Source organism: Mastomys coucha, unplaced genomic scaffold (genome assembly GCF_008632895.1).
Source record: "Mastomys coucha isolate ucsf_1 unplaced genomic scaffold, UCSF_Mcou_1 pScaffold6, whole genome shotgun sequence".
NCBI classification, from domain to species: Eukaryota; Metazoa; Chordata; class Mammalia; order Rodentia; family Muridae; genus Mastomys; species Mastomys coucha.
In genome coordinates, this window is record NW_022196912.1 from 98,662,385 (window position 1) to 98,675,951 (window position 13,567).

The 13,567-nt window shown below is 36.6% G+C and overlaps 1 protein-coding gene across 6 annotated transcripts in view; it reads left to right on the forward strand.

The window, feature by feature from the left end:
* The window catches only part of Rbm25 (RNA binding motif protein 25), a 48,636-nt gene that overhangs the window by 33,166 nt on the left and 1,903 nt on the right, over positions 1–13,567 (forward strand). For all 6 annotated transcript variants that reach the window (XM_031357115.1, XM_031357116.1, XM_031357114.1 and 3 more), the window contains 8 exons: positions 1,374–1,590; positions 1,696–1,785; positions 5,219–5,292; positions 6,014–6,164; positions 7,600–7,924; positions 8,313–8,587; positions 9,345–9,443; positions 10,936–10,983. In XM_031357115.1, coding sequence (XP_031212975.1) covers positions 1,374–1,590; positions 1,696–1,785; positions 5,219–5,292; positions 6,014–6,164; positions 7,600–7,924; positions 8,313–8,587; positions 9,345–9,443; positions 10,936–10,983 — 1,279 coding nt within the window. The remainder of the gene's footprint in view (positions 1–1,373; positions 1,591–1,695; positions 1,786–5,218; positions 5,293–6,013; positions 6,165–7,599; positions 7,925–8,312; positions 8,588–9,344; positions 9,444–10,935; positions 10,984–13,567) is intronic.

Here is a 13,567-nt window from a genome sequence, read left to right on the forward strand (position 1 = left end):
GCCTCGAACTCAGAAATCCACCTGCCTCTGCCTCCCAAGTGCTGGGATTAAAGTCATGTGCCACCATTTCCCACCTTGTTTTTAAATTTCTTATTTATAAGGTTTATCTATTGTATGTTTCCTAGAGGTTGCAAAGTTTAGGAATGTGCTAAGATCATGACAAGAACAAATTGCTGGTATCAGAATTTTTGAGTGTTATTGATGCACATAGCATGCCAAAATTCCCTTTTATTCCCGAATGTTTGTCAGAATCATTCCTTCATATAGTGAAGTAAAGTTATCTTTTTCAAATAACAACAAAAATTTCTGTGGCAGTCTTATGTTTCCCAGGCTGTTGCTGTTTGGTGTCTCTGTGTCTGTGTGCGTGCGTGCGTGCGTGCGTGCGTGCGTGCGTGCGTGCGTGCGTGCGTGCGTGTGTGCGCATGCGCGCACATGTGTGTAGATAGCCTTGAAGTTTTCCCTCTCAAATACTGAAATAACAGGCATGCACCACTCCACTCTTGTGGCTCTAGATTGTCTTTGCTCTCTCTAAAGATTTATGTGTTTTTATGTGCATTGATGTTTTTTTTTGCCTGCATATATATGTGTCTGTGCAAGCAGTCTATATCCTATGGAATTGGCAGCTGTGGGCTGCCAGGTAGGTGCTAGGATTTGAACCTGGGTCCTCTGGAAGAGCAGCCAGTGCTCTAAGCTTACAAGCTATTTCTCTAGCCCCCTTAGAGAACCTTTTTAACATGTTTTTATGTTTTAACATGTCTTTTATGTTTCATTTGGGAAAGAGCAGTATGCTCTCATTCCCCTTTTTTAAAAATTAATTATTTTATTTTATTTTATTTTAAAGGCAGGTTCTCGCTAGAGAATAGAAGACCAGGATAATTTCAAATGCACAGAGGTCAGCTTGCCATTGCTTCCCAGACATTTGGGTTTAGAATTTTTTATCACCATGCCTGGCAATAATTTTTTGTACAAAATAGTGTATTTCAGTCTATGATTAAGCAGAGGTAGTAATTTTTCAGTCTTTTATGTAATTTTACATTGGGTGTTATGTTTATTCTTTGTAATGTGTATGTATAATTGCTAGCATTGACTTCAGAATGCAATTTATAACTTTTAGTTAGAATTAACATCTGTGTCTTTTGGTTTAATTCCTACATTGGTATTAAAATGCAGGGTCTTGTTCATTTTATAAAAAATGCCTTATTTGAATTTTACTTTTGATCCCCTAGTCTATGTCTTTTTGAGTATAGAGAAATTAACACTAAATTTTGACTTGTTTATATATCATCATACATGTTATAGTTTCCCTTGGTTCCTGAAGAAAAAGTATAAAATCCTATAAAATATATGATATATTTAATGTTCTCTTTCTATAGAGAAAAAAGCAGAGATCGTGAAAGGGAACGGGAGCGGGAAAGAGAGAGAGAACGAGAACGGGAAAGGGAACGAGAGCGAGAAAGAGAGCGGGAGAGAGAACGGGAACGGGAAAGAGAGAAAGACAAGAAAAGAGACAGAGAAGAGGATGAAGAAGATGCATATGAACGAAGAAAACTTGAACGAAAACTGCGAGAGAAAGAGGCTGCTTATCAAGAGGTAACCTCAGAACTGCTCTTTCTGACAAACATATTTTACTTAGGATGGTGAGGCATGTTTTACAGAGTCCTGTGTTAAATTTTAAATTTCTGAAACTTTTTTTAGCGCCTTAAGAATTGGGAAATCAGAGAACGAAAGAAAACTAGGGAATATGAGAAGGAGGCAGAAAGAGAAGAAGAAAGAAGAAGAGAAATGGTGAGATTTTGGGTTTAAAAAGGTGTATTGTCAATTCAGAAACACTCAGTTTTACTGTCAAAGAGAAATCTGTACAAATGAATATGTCAGTTTCTCAGGTAATTATCATTTTTTGTTTTTGAAGTGGTCTTAGTATGTAGCTCAGACTGCCTTGGAATCACCAGTGTAGACCAAGCTAGTCTTGTACTCACAGCAATGGCCTGGATTTCTTATTTCCAAATAATTTTGAGGTAGATTCAGTATATATCTCTTCCTACTTTTCAGATACTTGCTTCTCACTAATGAATATTTGCATAGTATCAATCTACCCTAGTGAGTTATGGAAACTTAGAATTAATGTTATATCACGAAAAAAATAAAACAAGAACCAAAATAAAACTGTCAAAACTTGTTGAGCTAGGTGAGTTTCCTACAGCTACAACTATGTTATCAGTTCAATCAACTAATCTGAGAGCGAGAAAATTGACACCCTCAAGTTGTACCCTGACTTCCACATTTGTCTTGTGATCTATAACACAAATCAAACGCCATAAACTTTTTCTTTAAAGTAGCCATGGAAATTTGTTTAATTAGACAGTATAGTTGTGTGGTTTGTTGTAAGTCATTCCTTTGCAATTGTTTTTTTATTTTTTAGTCTTTGGGCTTTTTGAGCCAGGGTTTTTCTGTGTAGCTCCTGGAACTTGGTAGACCAGGCATGCCTTAAACTTACAGAGATCTACCTGTCTATATGACCCAATGAAATTAAAGGTGCACATCATTACGCCTTGGTTTATTTTTGGTTTTTAAGATTTATTCATTTTTATTTTATATGCTTAGTGTATTGACTGTATATATGTCTGTGTGAGGGAGGCAGATCCCATGGAACTGGGATTAGAGACAGTTGTGAACTGCCTGCCATACAGGAGCTGGGAAATGAACCTGGGTCCTCTGGAAGAGCAGCCCATCCTCTTAACGGCTGAGTCTTTCTTTTTTTCAGCCCTTCTTGGCAGAGTTATAAGCAGAAGTATATTTAGCACTTATTAAGTAGTTTTCTTATGCTACCATATTCTCTTCATATAGTCACAAAATTAGATTTGTGTTTCATTTATGTACTGATAACTGTAAGCATGAATCAGTTGGCACAGTTTTTAAGCATAGTGATAAAAATTGCTTCAATAGTATGTACCTTGTCTTCTTTGTGTGGCTCATGCCTTTAATCCCAGCACTCCCCGCATAGGAAGCAGGCAGATCTCTGAGTTCGAGGTCAGCCTGACATAGTGAGACCCTGTCTGAAGAAAACAAATAAATAAAAAGGTGTGTTTTATCTTTGTGAGAATGTAAATTTTATTTTATCTTTAGTTTGTATATTATCCATTCAAGACACTTCTTCAAGATGAGAAAAAAGTGAGACATTAGGCATTTTTAGAAGTAAACAAAGGGTGCAGTATCTAGTGCATATAACACCTAGAAAGTATGTATTCTCTAGTCCATAGATCCTTGTCAATAGAAAGGTTTGGGTTTTTTTGGTTTTCGTTTTTTCAAGACAGGGTTTTTCTGTGTAGCCCTAGTTGTCCTGGAACTAACTCTGTAGATGAGGCTGGTCTCAGCAATCTGCCTGCCTCTGCCTCCCAAGTGCTGGGATTAAAGGCGTTCACCACCACTGCCCGGCTTAAAATGGTTTCATTTGATTAAATTAATGTAGGATGAAAGCATCTAATTTGAAATTTAATTTTTTCCTCCATGAGAAAATTGAAAGAGAATAATAGAGAATTAGGTTTAGAGTCAGACAATATTATGCTTCCTGTGAGCAAGCCTGGAACCTTTTTACATTTGGAGGCAGGGTTTCTCTGTGTTGTGCTGGTTTTCTAGAACTCATTCTGTAGACCAGGTTAGCCTTGAACTTTGAGATTTACATACCTCTGCTTCCGAAGTACTAGGATTAAAGGCATTCACTTCCATTGTTCAGTAAGTAGTAGTTTCTTTACAAAAAAATGTATTTGTGAACTTTTGGAAATTCCAGTTACATAAGCATTTTCTCGTATTTAAGTAACAGATATGTTCAGTACAAGTTTAAATTCCCAGAATTGGGAACATTGGGGTTAGTGTGTACATAGCTTGACCTGTATACCTATACTTTGATACATTGATTACTCAGCAAACCTTTCATTTATTTGAGTGCTTATCATATCCCAGCTAGTGCCTTAGGATGGGCCATAGAAAAGTGATTGATCGTAATTTTGAAATATGGACAATACAAGCTTATAAGGCAATTAGTGTAAAGAAAAATGTGAATGAATGATATGTTAGAGTTCCAAATTCACAGTGTTTTGGAACTATTACATAAGAATATTTCTTGTGCTTTAGGGAGCAATTACTAAGGAATAGATAGGTGGTTCTTTGGATGTCTGTTACAAGTCTTTACATTGAGGGAGTTGAAAGGTGTTAAAAGGTTGTAAGTCAGAAACCATTATCTGCTTTACATCTAGATATGAAATCATTTAAAGTGTTTAGATATATGCTATAAAAAACTTGACACGGGGCTGGAGAAGAGGCTCAGCGGTTAAGACTACTGACTGCTCTTCTGAAGGTCCTGAGTTCAAATCCCAGCAACCACATGGTGGCTCACAACCATCCATAATGAAATCTGATGCCCTCTTCTGGGGTGTCTGAAGACAGCTGCAGTGTCCTTATATATAATAAGTAAATCTTTAGGCTGGAAAGATGGCTCAGCGGTTAAGAGGACTGACTGACTGCTCTTCCAGAGTTCAATTCCCAGTAACCACATGGTGGCTCACAACTATCTGTAATGGGATCTAATGCCCTCTTCTGGTCAGTCTGTAAACATCTATACTCAGTGTACTCATGTATATAAAATAAATAAATAAATCTTTAAGAAAAAAATTAGGGACAGTTTTTAAATATACCAGGTTGATCTGAAATTCCAAAAATAAGATCTTGTATATCTTCCAGGTTTATTAAACATTAACTTAAAAGTAGAGTTTTAGAAAGAGAAGATATTTTGTACAAATGGTAGCTTTACCTTTATAATTCATAAACATGATTTAAATCTAAAATGCTGCATATTACTTAAATTTAACATAACCTACTCAATGAAAATTAAGTCACTTTTGTCTTCTGTATACGTATAATACGGTAACATTGTTTTGTTTCCTCATGTATGTCATTTTTATTGTAAAAGAATGTATTTTTGGAATTATATTAAAGAGTTTTTGTTTAGCATACTATATATGTGGATGTTTTTCATGGCTCAGTTATGTCCTAAAGCTGACTTGTTTAAAAGTTTTATATGATGCCCGTTTCACATATGAAGTAATGAGAAGTGTAAAATTTTAAGTTCTATGAATATGGAGAAAAGTACTTTCCTCAGCAAGGGGAAGGAAATAATCTGACTCTTACCTGAGGTTTATATATGCTGTCCTTCATTTCTACAAAGGCTAAAGAGGCTAAACGACTCAAAGAATTCCTAGAAGATTATGATGATGATAGAGATGACCCAAAGTACTACAGGTAAGGAAACATGAGCTGATGAGCTGTTTGTAAATGTGAGAATATCAGGTGTGCTTAGCTATTAGAATCAATCATTCCAAGTGTCTTTAGAGGGGAGCCCATGATGGAGGATCATTTTAACTATTTAGATTGCTCAGAAATTTGTATTCAGTGTTTTCATAAGTGTACCATTTGAACCGCACCTACCATCTCCATATTGATGAATACATGAAATTATGAGTTGAGTCACTTTATCTTTATTGTACTGGATGATCTTTTTACTGTATAGTTCAGACCTGCTGTTGTCTTGACTGCTATTATTAAAATCATGCACACCACAGCTAGTTGTTTTGTAGGACTGTCAACCTCACACAATGTTAAGCATTCATTCTGTATTGTCTTAGTTATACCTTTATCCCTTAAAGTCTGTTAGCAATTTGTGTATAGTCTTCATATTTTGTGTTTGAAAAAAATACAAATTGTTGAGTCTTTAGTTTGGGATAAGCACAAAACAACTGTCTTCCACATGAAAGTTATCTTTGGGCTTTTAGACAACATTAGCGTGATTTTTCAGAAAATAACACCTCTGTGCTTACTAGTAACACATTAATGTTGACAGCACACTGTCTTGGGTATTTAACTGAGTCTTAGCATTCACTTATTCGATTTCTGTTGTTGAAAGGTTCCATTGTGGACAATCTGTACTAAGCAATGATCTGATTATTAAATGTATTTTTTACAGGGGTAGTGCTCTTCAGAAACGGTTGCGTGATAGGGAAAAAGAAATGGAAGCCGATGAACGAGACAGGAAAAGAGAGAAGGAAGAACTTGAGGAAATCAGGCAACGCTTACTGGCAGAAGGGCATCCAGATCCAGATGCAGAGCTCCAGAGGGTGAGCTAGTATGACATCTGAAGTTGTTTAGTTTTAAATTACTTTATCATTTAAAAGTCAGGTAGATAAAGGAATTACATCATATGCGCTTTTGGTCTTGATAATACTATTATTTGTAACATTATTAATATTTGTTACTTTTAGTACAGAAATCGTCAATCTTAAGTGCACTCACAGTGTACATGTATGTTTGGGGAACACTTTAGTGGTAGTGCATATGTACAAGAAGCTGGAAGTCAGTTACAGGTATTGATGTTGTCCACAGAAGCAGTTCACTGTGGTTTATTTGAGACAGAATCTCTTAATGTATTCTGGCAGGCTAGGGATTTGCCTGTCACCACATTGCTCCAGTTGTCATTATTTGAACATTTGCTGTGTTGAGTGTAGTAGGCACTAGAAATCAAATGCATGTCCTCAGGTTTGCATAGCTGTCATTTAACCAACTAAGCTATTTCCCAGTATCTTGAATTCATACCTCATTTGTAAGTGTCTTACACATTAAATAAGCCTTTCATTATTGGTGATCATATTTTAATATAATTTAGACAGAAAGTTGTATTTATGTTTTTTGATTTGTAATAACTCATTTGAAATATTTTCTTACTAAAAGATGTTTTCATTTCCTAGCATGTCACTTTAAAAATATTTGTCATTTCTCTCTATTATTTCTTATGGGTATGAGTTTGCTTATACATACCCCAGTTGTACTTGGTGCCCTCAAAGGCCAGAGCTTCTGAAACTAGAGTGGCATATTGAACCTGGGTTCTCTTCAAGAACAGCAAATGCTTTTTATCACTGAGCTGTTTTTTCATCCCAATAGCTTGTCATGTATAAACAGAATAGATTATACAGTGCTCTTACTTTTGCATTTAAGAACTGTCACTAACACTTTTAGGTCTGTCTTCTATGAAGTTTTCATATTTTTACGCTATATGCCTCAACAAAAATAAGCCATGTTCCTTTTTGTTATTGTTGACTGGGTGTTGAATCCCTTGGCACCTGAGTTACAAACAGTTGTCAGCTGTAGCTGTGTGGGTTCAAGTCCTTTGGTATAGCAACCAATGCTTTGAACCCCTGAACCACCTCTCTTATTACTAGTGCTTAGTTCTTAATTTTATTTAGGGTTGAGGACATAGGATTGAGCCCACTCATCAACTTAATCAACTACTTTACGTAAGATATGTGTAAAGCAAGCCGAACAGTGATGGGGCATGCCTTTAATCCTAGCATTCAGGAGGCAGAGGTAGGTGAATCCCTGAGTTCAGAGCCAACTTGGTCTACTGAGTAAATTCCAGGACAATGAGGGCTACACAGAGAGACCCTGTCTCAAAAAGAAAGAAAGCAAACTAAAAAACCAAAAATATATAAAGCTAAGGGAAGAATTACAGTACTAGTCTTTTCTAAAGTTAACCAAATAATGTTTTTTTGGTTGTAGATGGAACAAGAGGCTGAGAGGCGCAGGCAACCTCAAATAAAGCAAGAGCCAGAATCAGAGGAAGAAGAAGAAGAAAAGCAAGAAAAAGAAGAAAAACGAGAGGAGCCTGTGGAAGAAGAAGAAGAACCAGAGCAAAAACCTTGTCTCAAACCGACTCTGCGACCTATCAGCTCTGCTCCATCTGTGTCCTCTGCCAGTGGCAATGCAACACCCAACACTCCTGGGGATGAGTCTCCTTGTGGTATTATTATTCCTCATGAAAACTCACCAGATCAACAGCAACCTGAAGAGCATAGGCCAAAAATAGGATTAAGTCTTAAATTGGGTATGTCAGCATTGCTCTTTCTTTTCTTTTCCTTCCATGTCCCAATAAGTTCAATTGTAAGGACAAAACAGTCTATATATATATATACACAAAGTTCCATGGTAGGTAGATAGCAAAGTATTCAACAATGCCTTTCTAGCTCACGATTGTTTTCATAGTTTTACTAGTGCTCCTATATCTCCAGCTGCATCCAGTTCTGAGAAGAAGTGAAAAGTTAAATTTTCTAGCACTTGTGAGTAGAGAGTCACTACTTTTTTTTTTTTTTTACAGTTGGGATCTTTCTCGGAGAATTGTGGAAATATGTTTGCACCTTTTGAGGGATGGTGGGTTGTCAGATTTAGCATTTGAAAATGATGTTTTCATACTAAGAAAGTGTTTTTAACTATAGGTGCTTCCAGTAGTCCTGGCCAGCCTAATTCAGTGAAGAGAAAGAAGCTACCTGTAGACAGTGTCTTTAACAAGTTTGAGGATGAAGACAGTGATGATGTGCCCAGAAAAAGGAAACTGGTTCCCCTGGATTACGGTGAAGATGATAAAAATGCCACCAAAGGCACTGTAAACACTGAAGAAAAGCGCAAACACATTAAGAGTCTTATTGAGAAAATTCCAACAGCAAAACCTGAGCTCTTTGCTTATCCTTTGGATTGGTCTATTGTGGATTCTGTGAGTAGCATACTGCATGTCAAATGTCTGGGTTTTTAGTGTAACATACAGCCTTGCTTGATTTTAGCAATAGCAAATAAGATGTACACACACAGAATAATAAAAGAAAAAAACACTATTCAGTTGAGATTTGTAAAGTGATTAGCTTTTTATATTCTTTCACAATGTGTATATTCTTTTTTCCTGCATTCTATCCTTCATTACCTAGTACTACCTTTTAAAATCTTTCTTGTTAAATGTTCCCTACACTGTATTGTGTCTTTACACACACAGTAAGCTAAGTGAAGAAGAAAATGTGAATTTTTTTCTTTCTGAATTTGTGTGACCACACACTTAATGTTTCACTGCTAAGTTCATTCATTTTCCTGCAAGTTTCATGATTTTATTTTTCTTTATACAGTTTTTAAATGTGTACCATATTTTTACTATCCATTCATCTGTTGATGAGTATCTTGGTTGTTTCATCTTTTTTTCTTTAGTAAATAGAACAGCAAAATCATGGAAATTCAAATGCCTGTTTTGCAGAGTATAGTTTTCTGGGTATATCATAGGCATAGAATACTGTGTCTTGATAATTCTGTTCTCAAAACATAACTAGCCTGGAGTTCACAGAGATATGCTACTCTCTGCCTTTCTTGAATGCTGGACTGAAAGTCTGTGCCCCTACACTTGACTTATTTTAGTTTTTAATGGATTTTGTGTGAGTATAATAGAAAATTTCAGTTCTTTAGTTCTTCAGCTATGCTTTGTTTTGCAGATACTGATGGAACGTCGAATCCGGCCCTGGATCAATAAGAAAATCATAGAATACATAGGTGAAGAAGAAGCTACATTAGTTGATTTTGTTTGTTCAAAGGTTAGTCTCCTCCATCTACACAGAATTTAGTTCAGGCACTTCCTACAATAAAAAGTCCGAGTACTTAATAATTCAGTTTTAATTAAGTGACCTGATATTTGAAGTCAACCTCCTCTCTCAATCTTAGGCCTATCATACAACAGCTTTGATTCATAGTCAGGGAGGACAGAAATGATGTCTGTTGTCACGTTTTCTCTCCTTTTCTATTGCAAATGCCATTCTGTCTAGTATTTGATTTTTGTAGAGGTGGATATTAGTCAATTTCATTGGTAGTCATCCATCTCTCCAGTAGTCCTGTCATTAGACTTCTTGGCAGACACTGTGTTTGTGTTTTATGGCAGGTTTTCTAATTTTAACCTTGTAACAGTCCTAGGGTATCACCAAGTCACTAATATTATCCTTACTACATTTATACATTAAGAAATCGAACCTTATGAAAAGGTTGTGTCTTGGCCATTATTGTTCAATGTGTAAGGACATTTTAAATGGGCTGTTTTGGGCTTTTTTGTTTTTGCTTTTGTTTTGGAGACAGTTTCCTATGGCCCAGGCTGACCTTGAACTTGCATCCATTTCCTGAGTGCTGGAACATTTAATGGTATCAGACCACCATTATCTAACAAAATGTGTATACTGTAGTCTTTTTTTCAAAGCAGAGTTTCTTTTTGTTAATATAATAAGATGATTATTATAGTGGGACCACCATATTCCTATTGCCATTCTTCCACTTTGAAAAATAGAAGACCTGTTATGGTATAAATGTGCCATTCTTCTATTTTGGAGAACAAAAATTGGCTGACTTCCTTGTAATGATTATAGCATTAAGACATAGGTAGCCATGCTGGGCTTTATTTCTAGTTCTTTAACATCTTTAATTCTAGCTCTGAGGAGGCTGAGACTGGAAGATCTAAGTGAAATCAAGGCTACTGTGATCTACAGAGTGAGTTTTAGGACAACCAGTGCTACGTAGTGAAACCCAAGTGTAGCAGATTCAGTAATCCTAGCACTTTGGAGTTTGAGGCAAAGGATTAGAAGTTTGAGGTCACCCTAGGTTACATAGCATGAGGTGGTTGGTGAGAAGCAACTTATAACCAGATGCGGTGTCTCACGCCCTTCTCCCAGCATTGGTGCAAACACAGGTGGATGAAGGCCAGTCTGGTCTACAGAGTGAGTACAGCCAGAGCTACACAGAGAAACCCACACAGAAAAATCAATTAAAAAAATTAAAAATGCAACATGGAAGTAATGATTGACTTGCCTTTACTTATCAAGTTCTGAGGACAAAAAGCTAGTAGAGCCAGGCATGGTGTTACTTGCCTTAGCATTAGGGAGGCAGGCAAGTCTCTCAGGTTCCAAGCCTGCCAGAGCTACACAGTAAAATCTTGTCTCAAAGTAGAGCAGACTCCCCCAGGCACAAGAAATACATCCCTACCATTTAGAGGTTTTGTATCTTTGCTTTGTTTCTTTATAACATAAGTTATTTATTTCTTTTTAGGTTATGGCACATAGTTCACCACAGAGCATTTTAGATGATGTTGCCATGGTAAGAAGAACATTAGTACTTTAATATCTATATGAATGAATTACTTTATAAATTTAATGCATTTTTCTGGTGTTAATGATCCGAATTAAAATTTGAATATGATGGTAAAGATATCAGCAAAAAGATTTATAGTTACCTTGTATCAATTGATTTGATGTTTTGAGACAGGTTTCAGTCTTAACCCAGGCTAACCTAGAACTCAAAGGAGATGTCTAGACTGAGCCTCCTGAGATTGCAGGTGTATGCCCCTGTTGTTTCTGGAGATGTGAAGAATTTAAAAGTTGATCTTGATTTCTTTCTTTAAACCATTTTGACCTCCTCCCCCCTTGTTTTTATAAAGATTAAATCATATTTCTACTATATGCTTGGTAACACTAAGTACTGATAAAGGCAGTAGGCCTGTACAAAACTGGGACGTGGACACAGACACTGAAACCATACTGTGCTTGCTATTAAGGAGTGTGCTGTCAGTGTGGATGAGTGTGGTATCTACTGGTTGTCAGTCAGTGAAGGGAATACACCTAGGAATGCCTCTGAGACATTCACATTCAAAACTATTTTATTTTGGGGGGGAGGGGGGGGTCAACAGTGCATGGTGTTACTTGCCTTAGCATTAGCGAGGCAGGCAAGTCTCTCAGGTTCCAAGCCTGCCAGAGCCACACAGTAAAATCTTGTCTCAAAGTAGAGCAAGTTCTTCATTGCATTTGATTTTTTATATTATGGTCTGTGGTTACTTTTATTTAACATTGTGATTTTATAAGCAGAGGGAGAGGAGTTTGCATAAGGAAACTATTGCCTGAAATACGAGGGTAGTTATGAAGAGAAGAAATAAATTTGAGTAGAACTGGTAATTAGAGTGAATTAACTAGTAAGCCAATGAAGTTGTTAGGGATTATTTAGTGTTAAGCAACTGGAAAAAGTTTATTAACAAAGTAAAATGGTAAAGTAGAGATGGAATTGCATCAGAATTTAGGAATCAGAGGCAGGGGCAGGTATGTGTTCTACTTAGTGAGAACCTGCCTCGGGGGGAAAAAAGACATAACACAGAATTAGTTTGTTGGTCCAAATGATAGCCAGTGTGTATATAGCCTTGGGAATTCTGAAGAGCATTGAGACATGGAGTTGAAAAATACTGGAGGTAGGTGTCAATACCATGGCATATGTGGGTTTTTTTTCTTTTATTTATTTATTTTATAATAAGAACAGGGCATTGGAATCCATTATAGAGGGTGTGAGCCACCATGTAGTTGCTGGGAATTGAACTCAGGACCACTGAAAGAGCAGTCAGTGCTCTTAACCACTGAGCCATCTCTCCAGCCCCAGCATTTGTTGTTACCCCAAATAAATAATTTTTAAAAATTGCTTTTTATAAAAAGTTTGCATGGGGGTGGGGCATGTGTGGATTAACTTCTTGTGGTCAAATATGATGCTTTGCAACCAACTTAGTAAAAGTGTGCTTGAACAGAGGTATACACTTTGTAGACCAGGCACCCACCGAGAAAACCTGTAAAAATTAAAGTCCTTGTTCATATAATAGTTTTCTCAAAGTGCTTACTGCTTAAGCATGAGTTTTGTGCCCCAAACCTACTTAAAATGCTGAGTATGGTGGTATGTTCTTCCAGTCCCAGCATTAGGGAGGTGCAGAATGGCAGGTATTGGAGCTGGCTGGCTACCCTTTCCTAATTGGTAATTGCTAAGTGTCCTGGAAAAGCACCTTGGATGACAATGACTCATGTTAACTTCTGTCCTCTATGAACACACACATACACACAAAATTACTAAAATACACAACAGGTACATGTACATACCAAAAGCTGATAGATTATTGATTAAGAGCATTTAATGCTCAATCATGATAGGAAAAAATCTGGCTTATTCATTTGACAGTAGAGAAAGATAAAGTTGTTTGGTGTCTTTGTGCCTGTGGCAGTGGTGTTCACTCAGTACTGTTTACTGGTCCAGACACTGTAGTAAATTCTCCTATAATGCTTAATTACTATCACATGATCAGCATTTGCTGAGTGATAGGCAAGATGATAGCTAAGTCTGGTTTGGACTAAATAAAGTGACTATATTAAGGTACATAGTTCTTGGGCTGGAGAGATGGCTCAGCTGTTAAAAGCACTGACTGCTCTTGTAGAAATCCTGAGTTAAATTTCCAGCAATCAACCACATGGTGGCTCACAACCATTTATAGTGGGATCTGATGCCCTCTTCTGGTGTGTCTGAGACAGCTACAATGTATAATAATTTATTTTATTATACATAAAATAAATAATCTTAAATAAAATAGTTGTATATTTAATTTCTTCATAAATATCTTCTGGATTGTTTATTTTAGTTTTTTGAGAGTTTCTCTGTGTCCTGAAAGGCACCATAGACCAGGCTAGCCTCAAAAATAGTCTGCCCGCCCCTGACTCCCAAGTACTGGATCTGGGTATAGGCGTGAGCCACCACTTCCCCCAAATTATTCAGTATAGTAAGCTTTTGCTTTACGTACAAAGTAGTTTGGCTAGATATGTATAAATTAATGTCTATAAAACTAACATCAAAATATAGAAAAAGTTGTATTCAAATAATATGG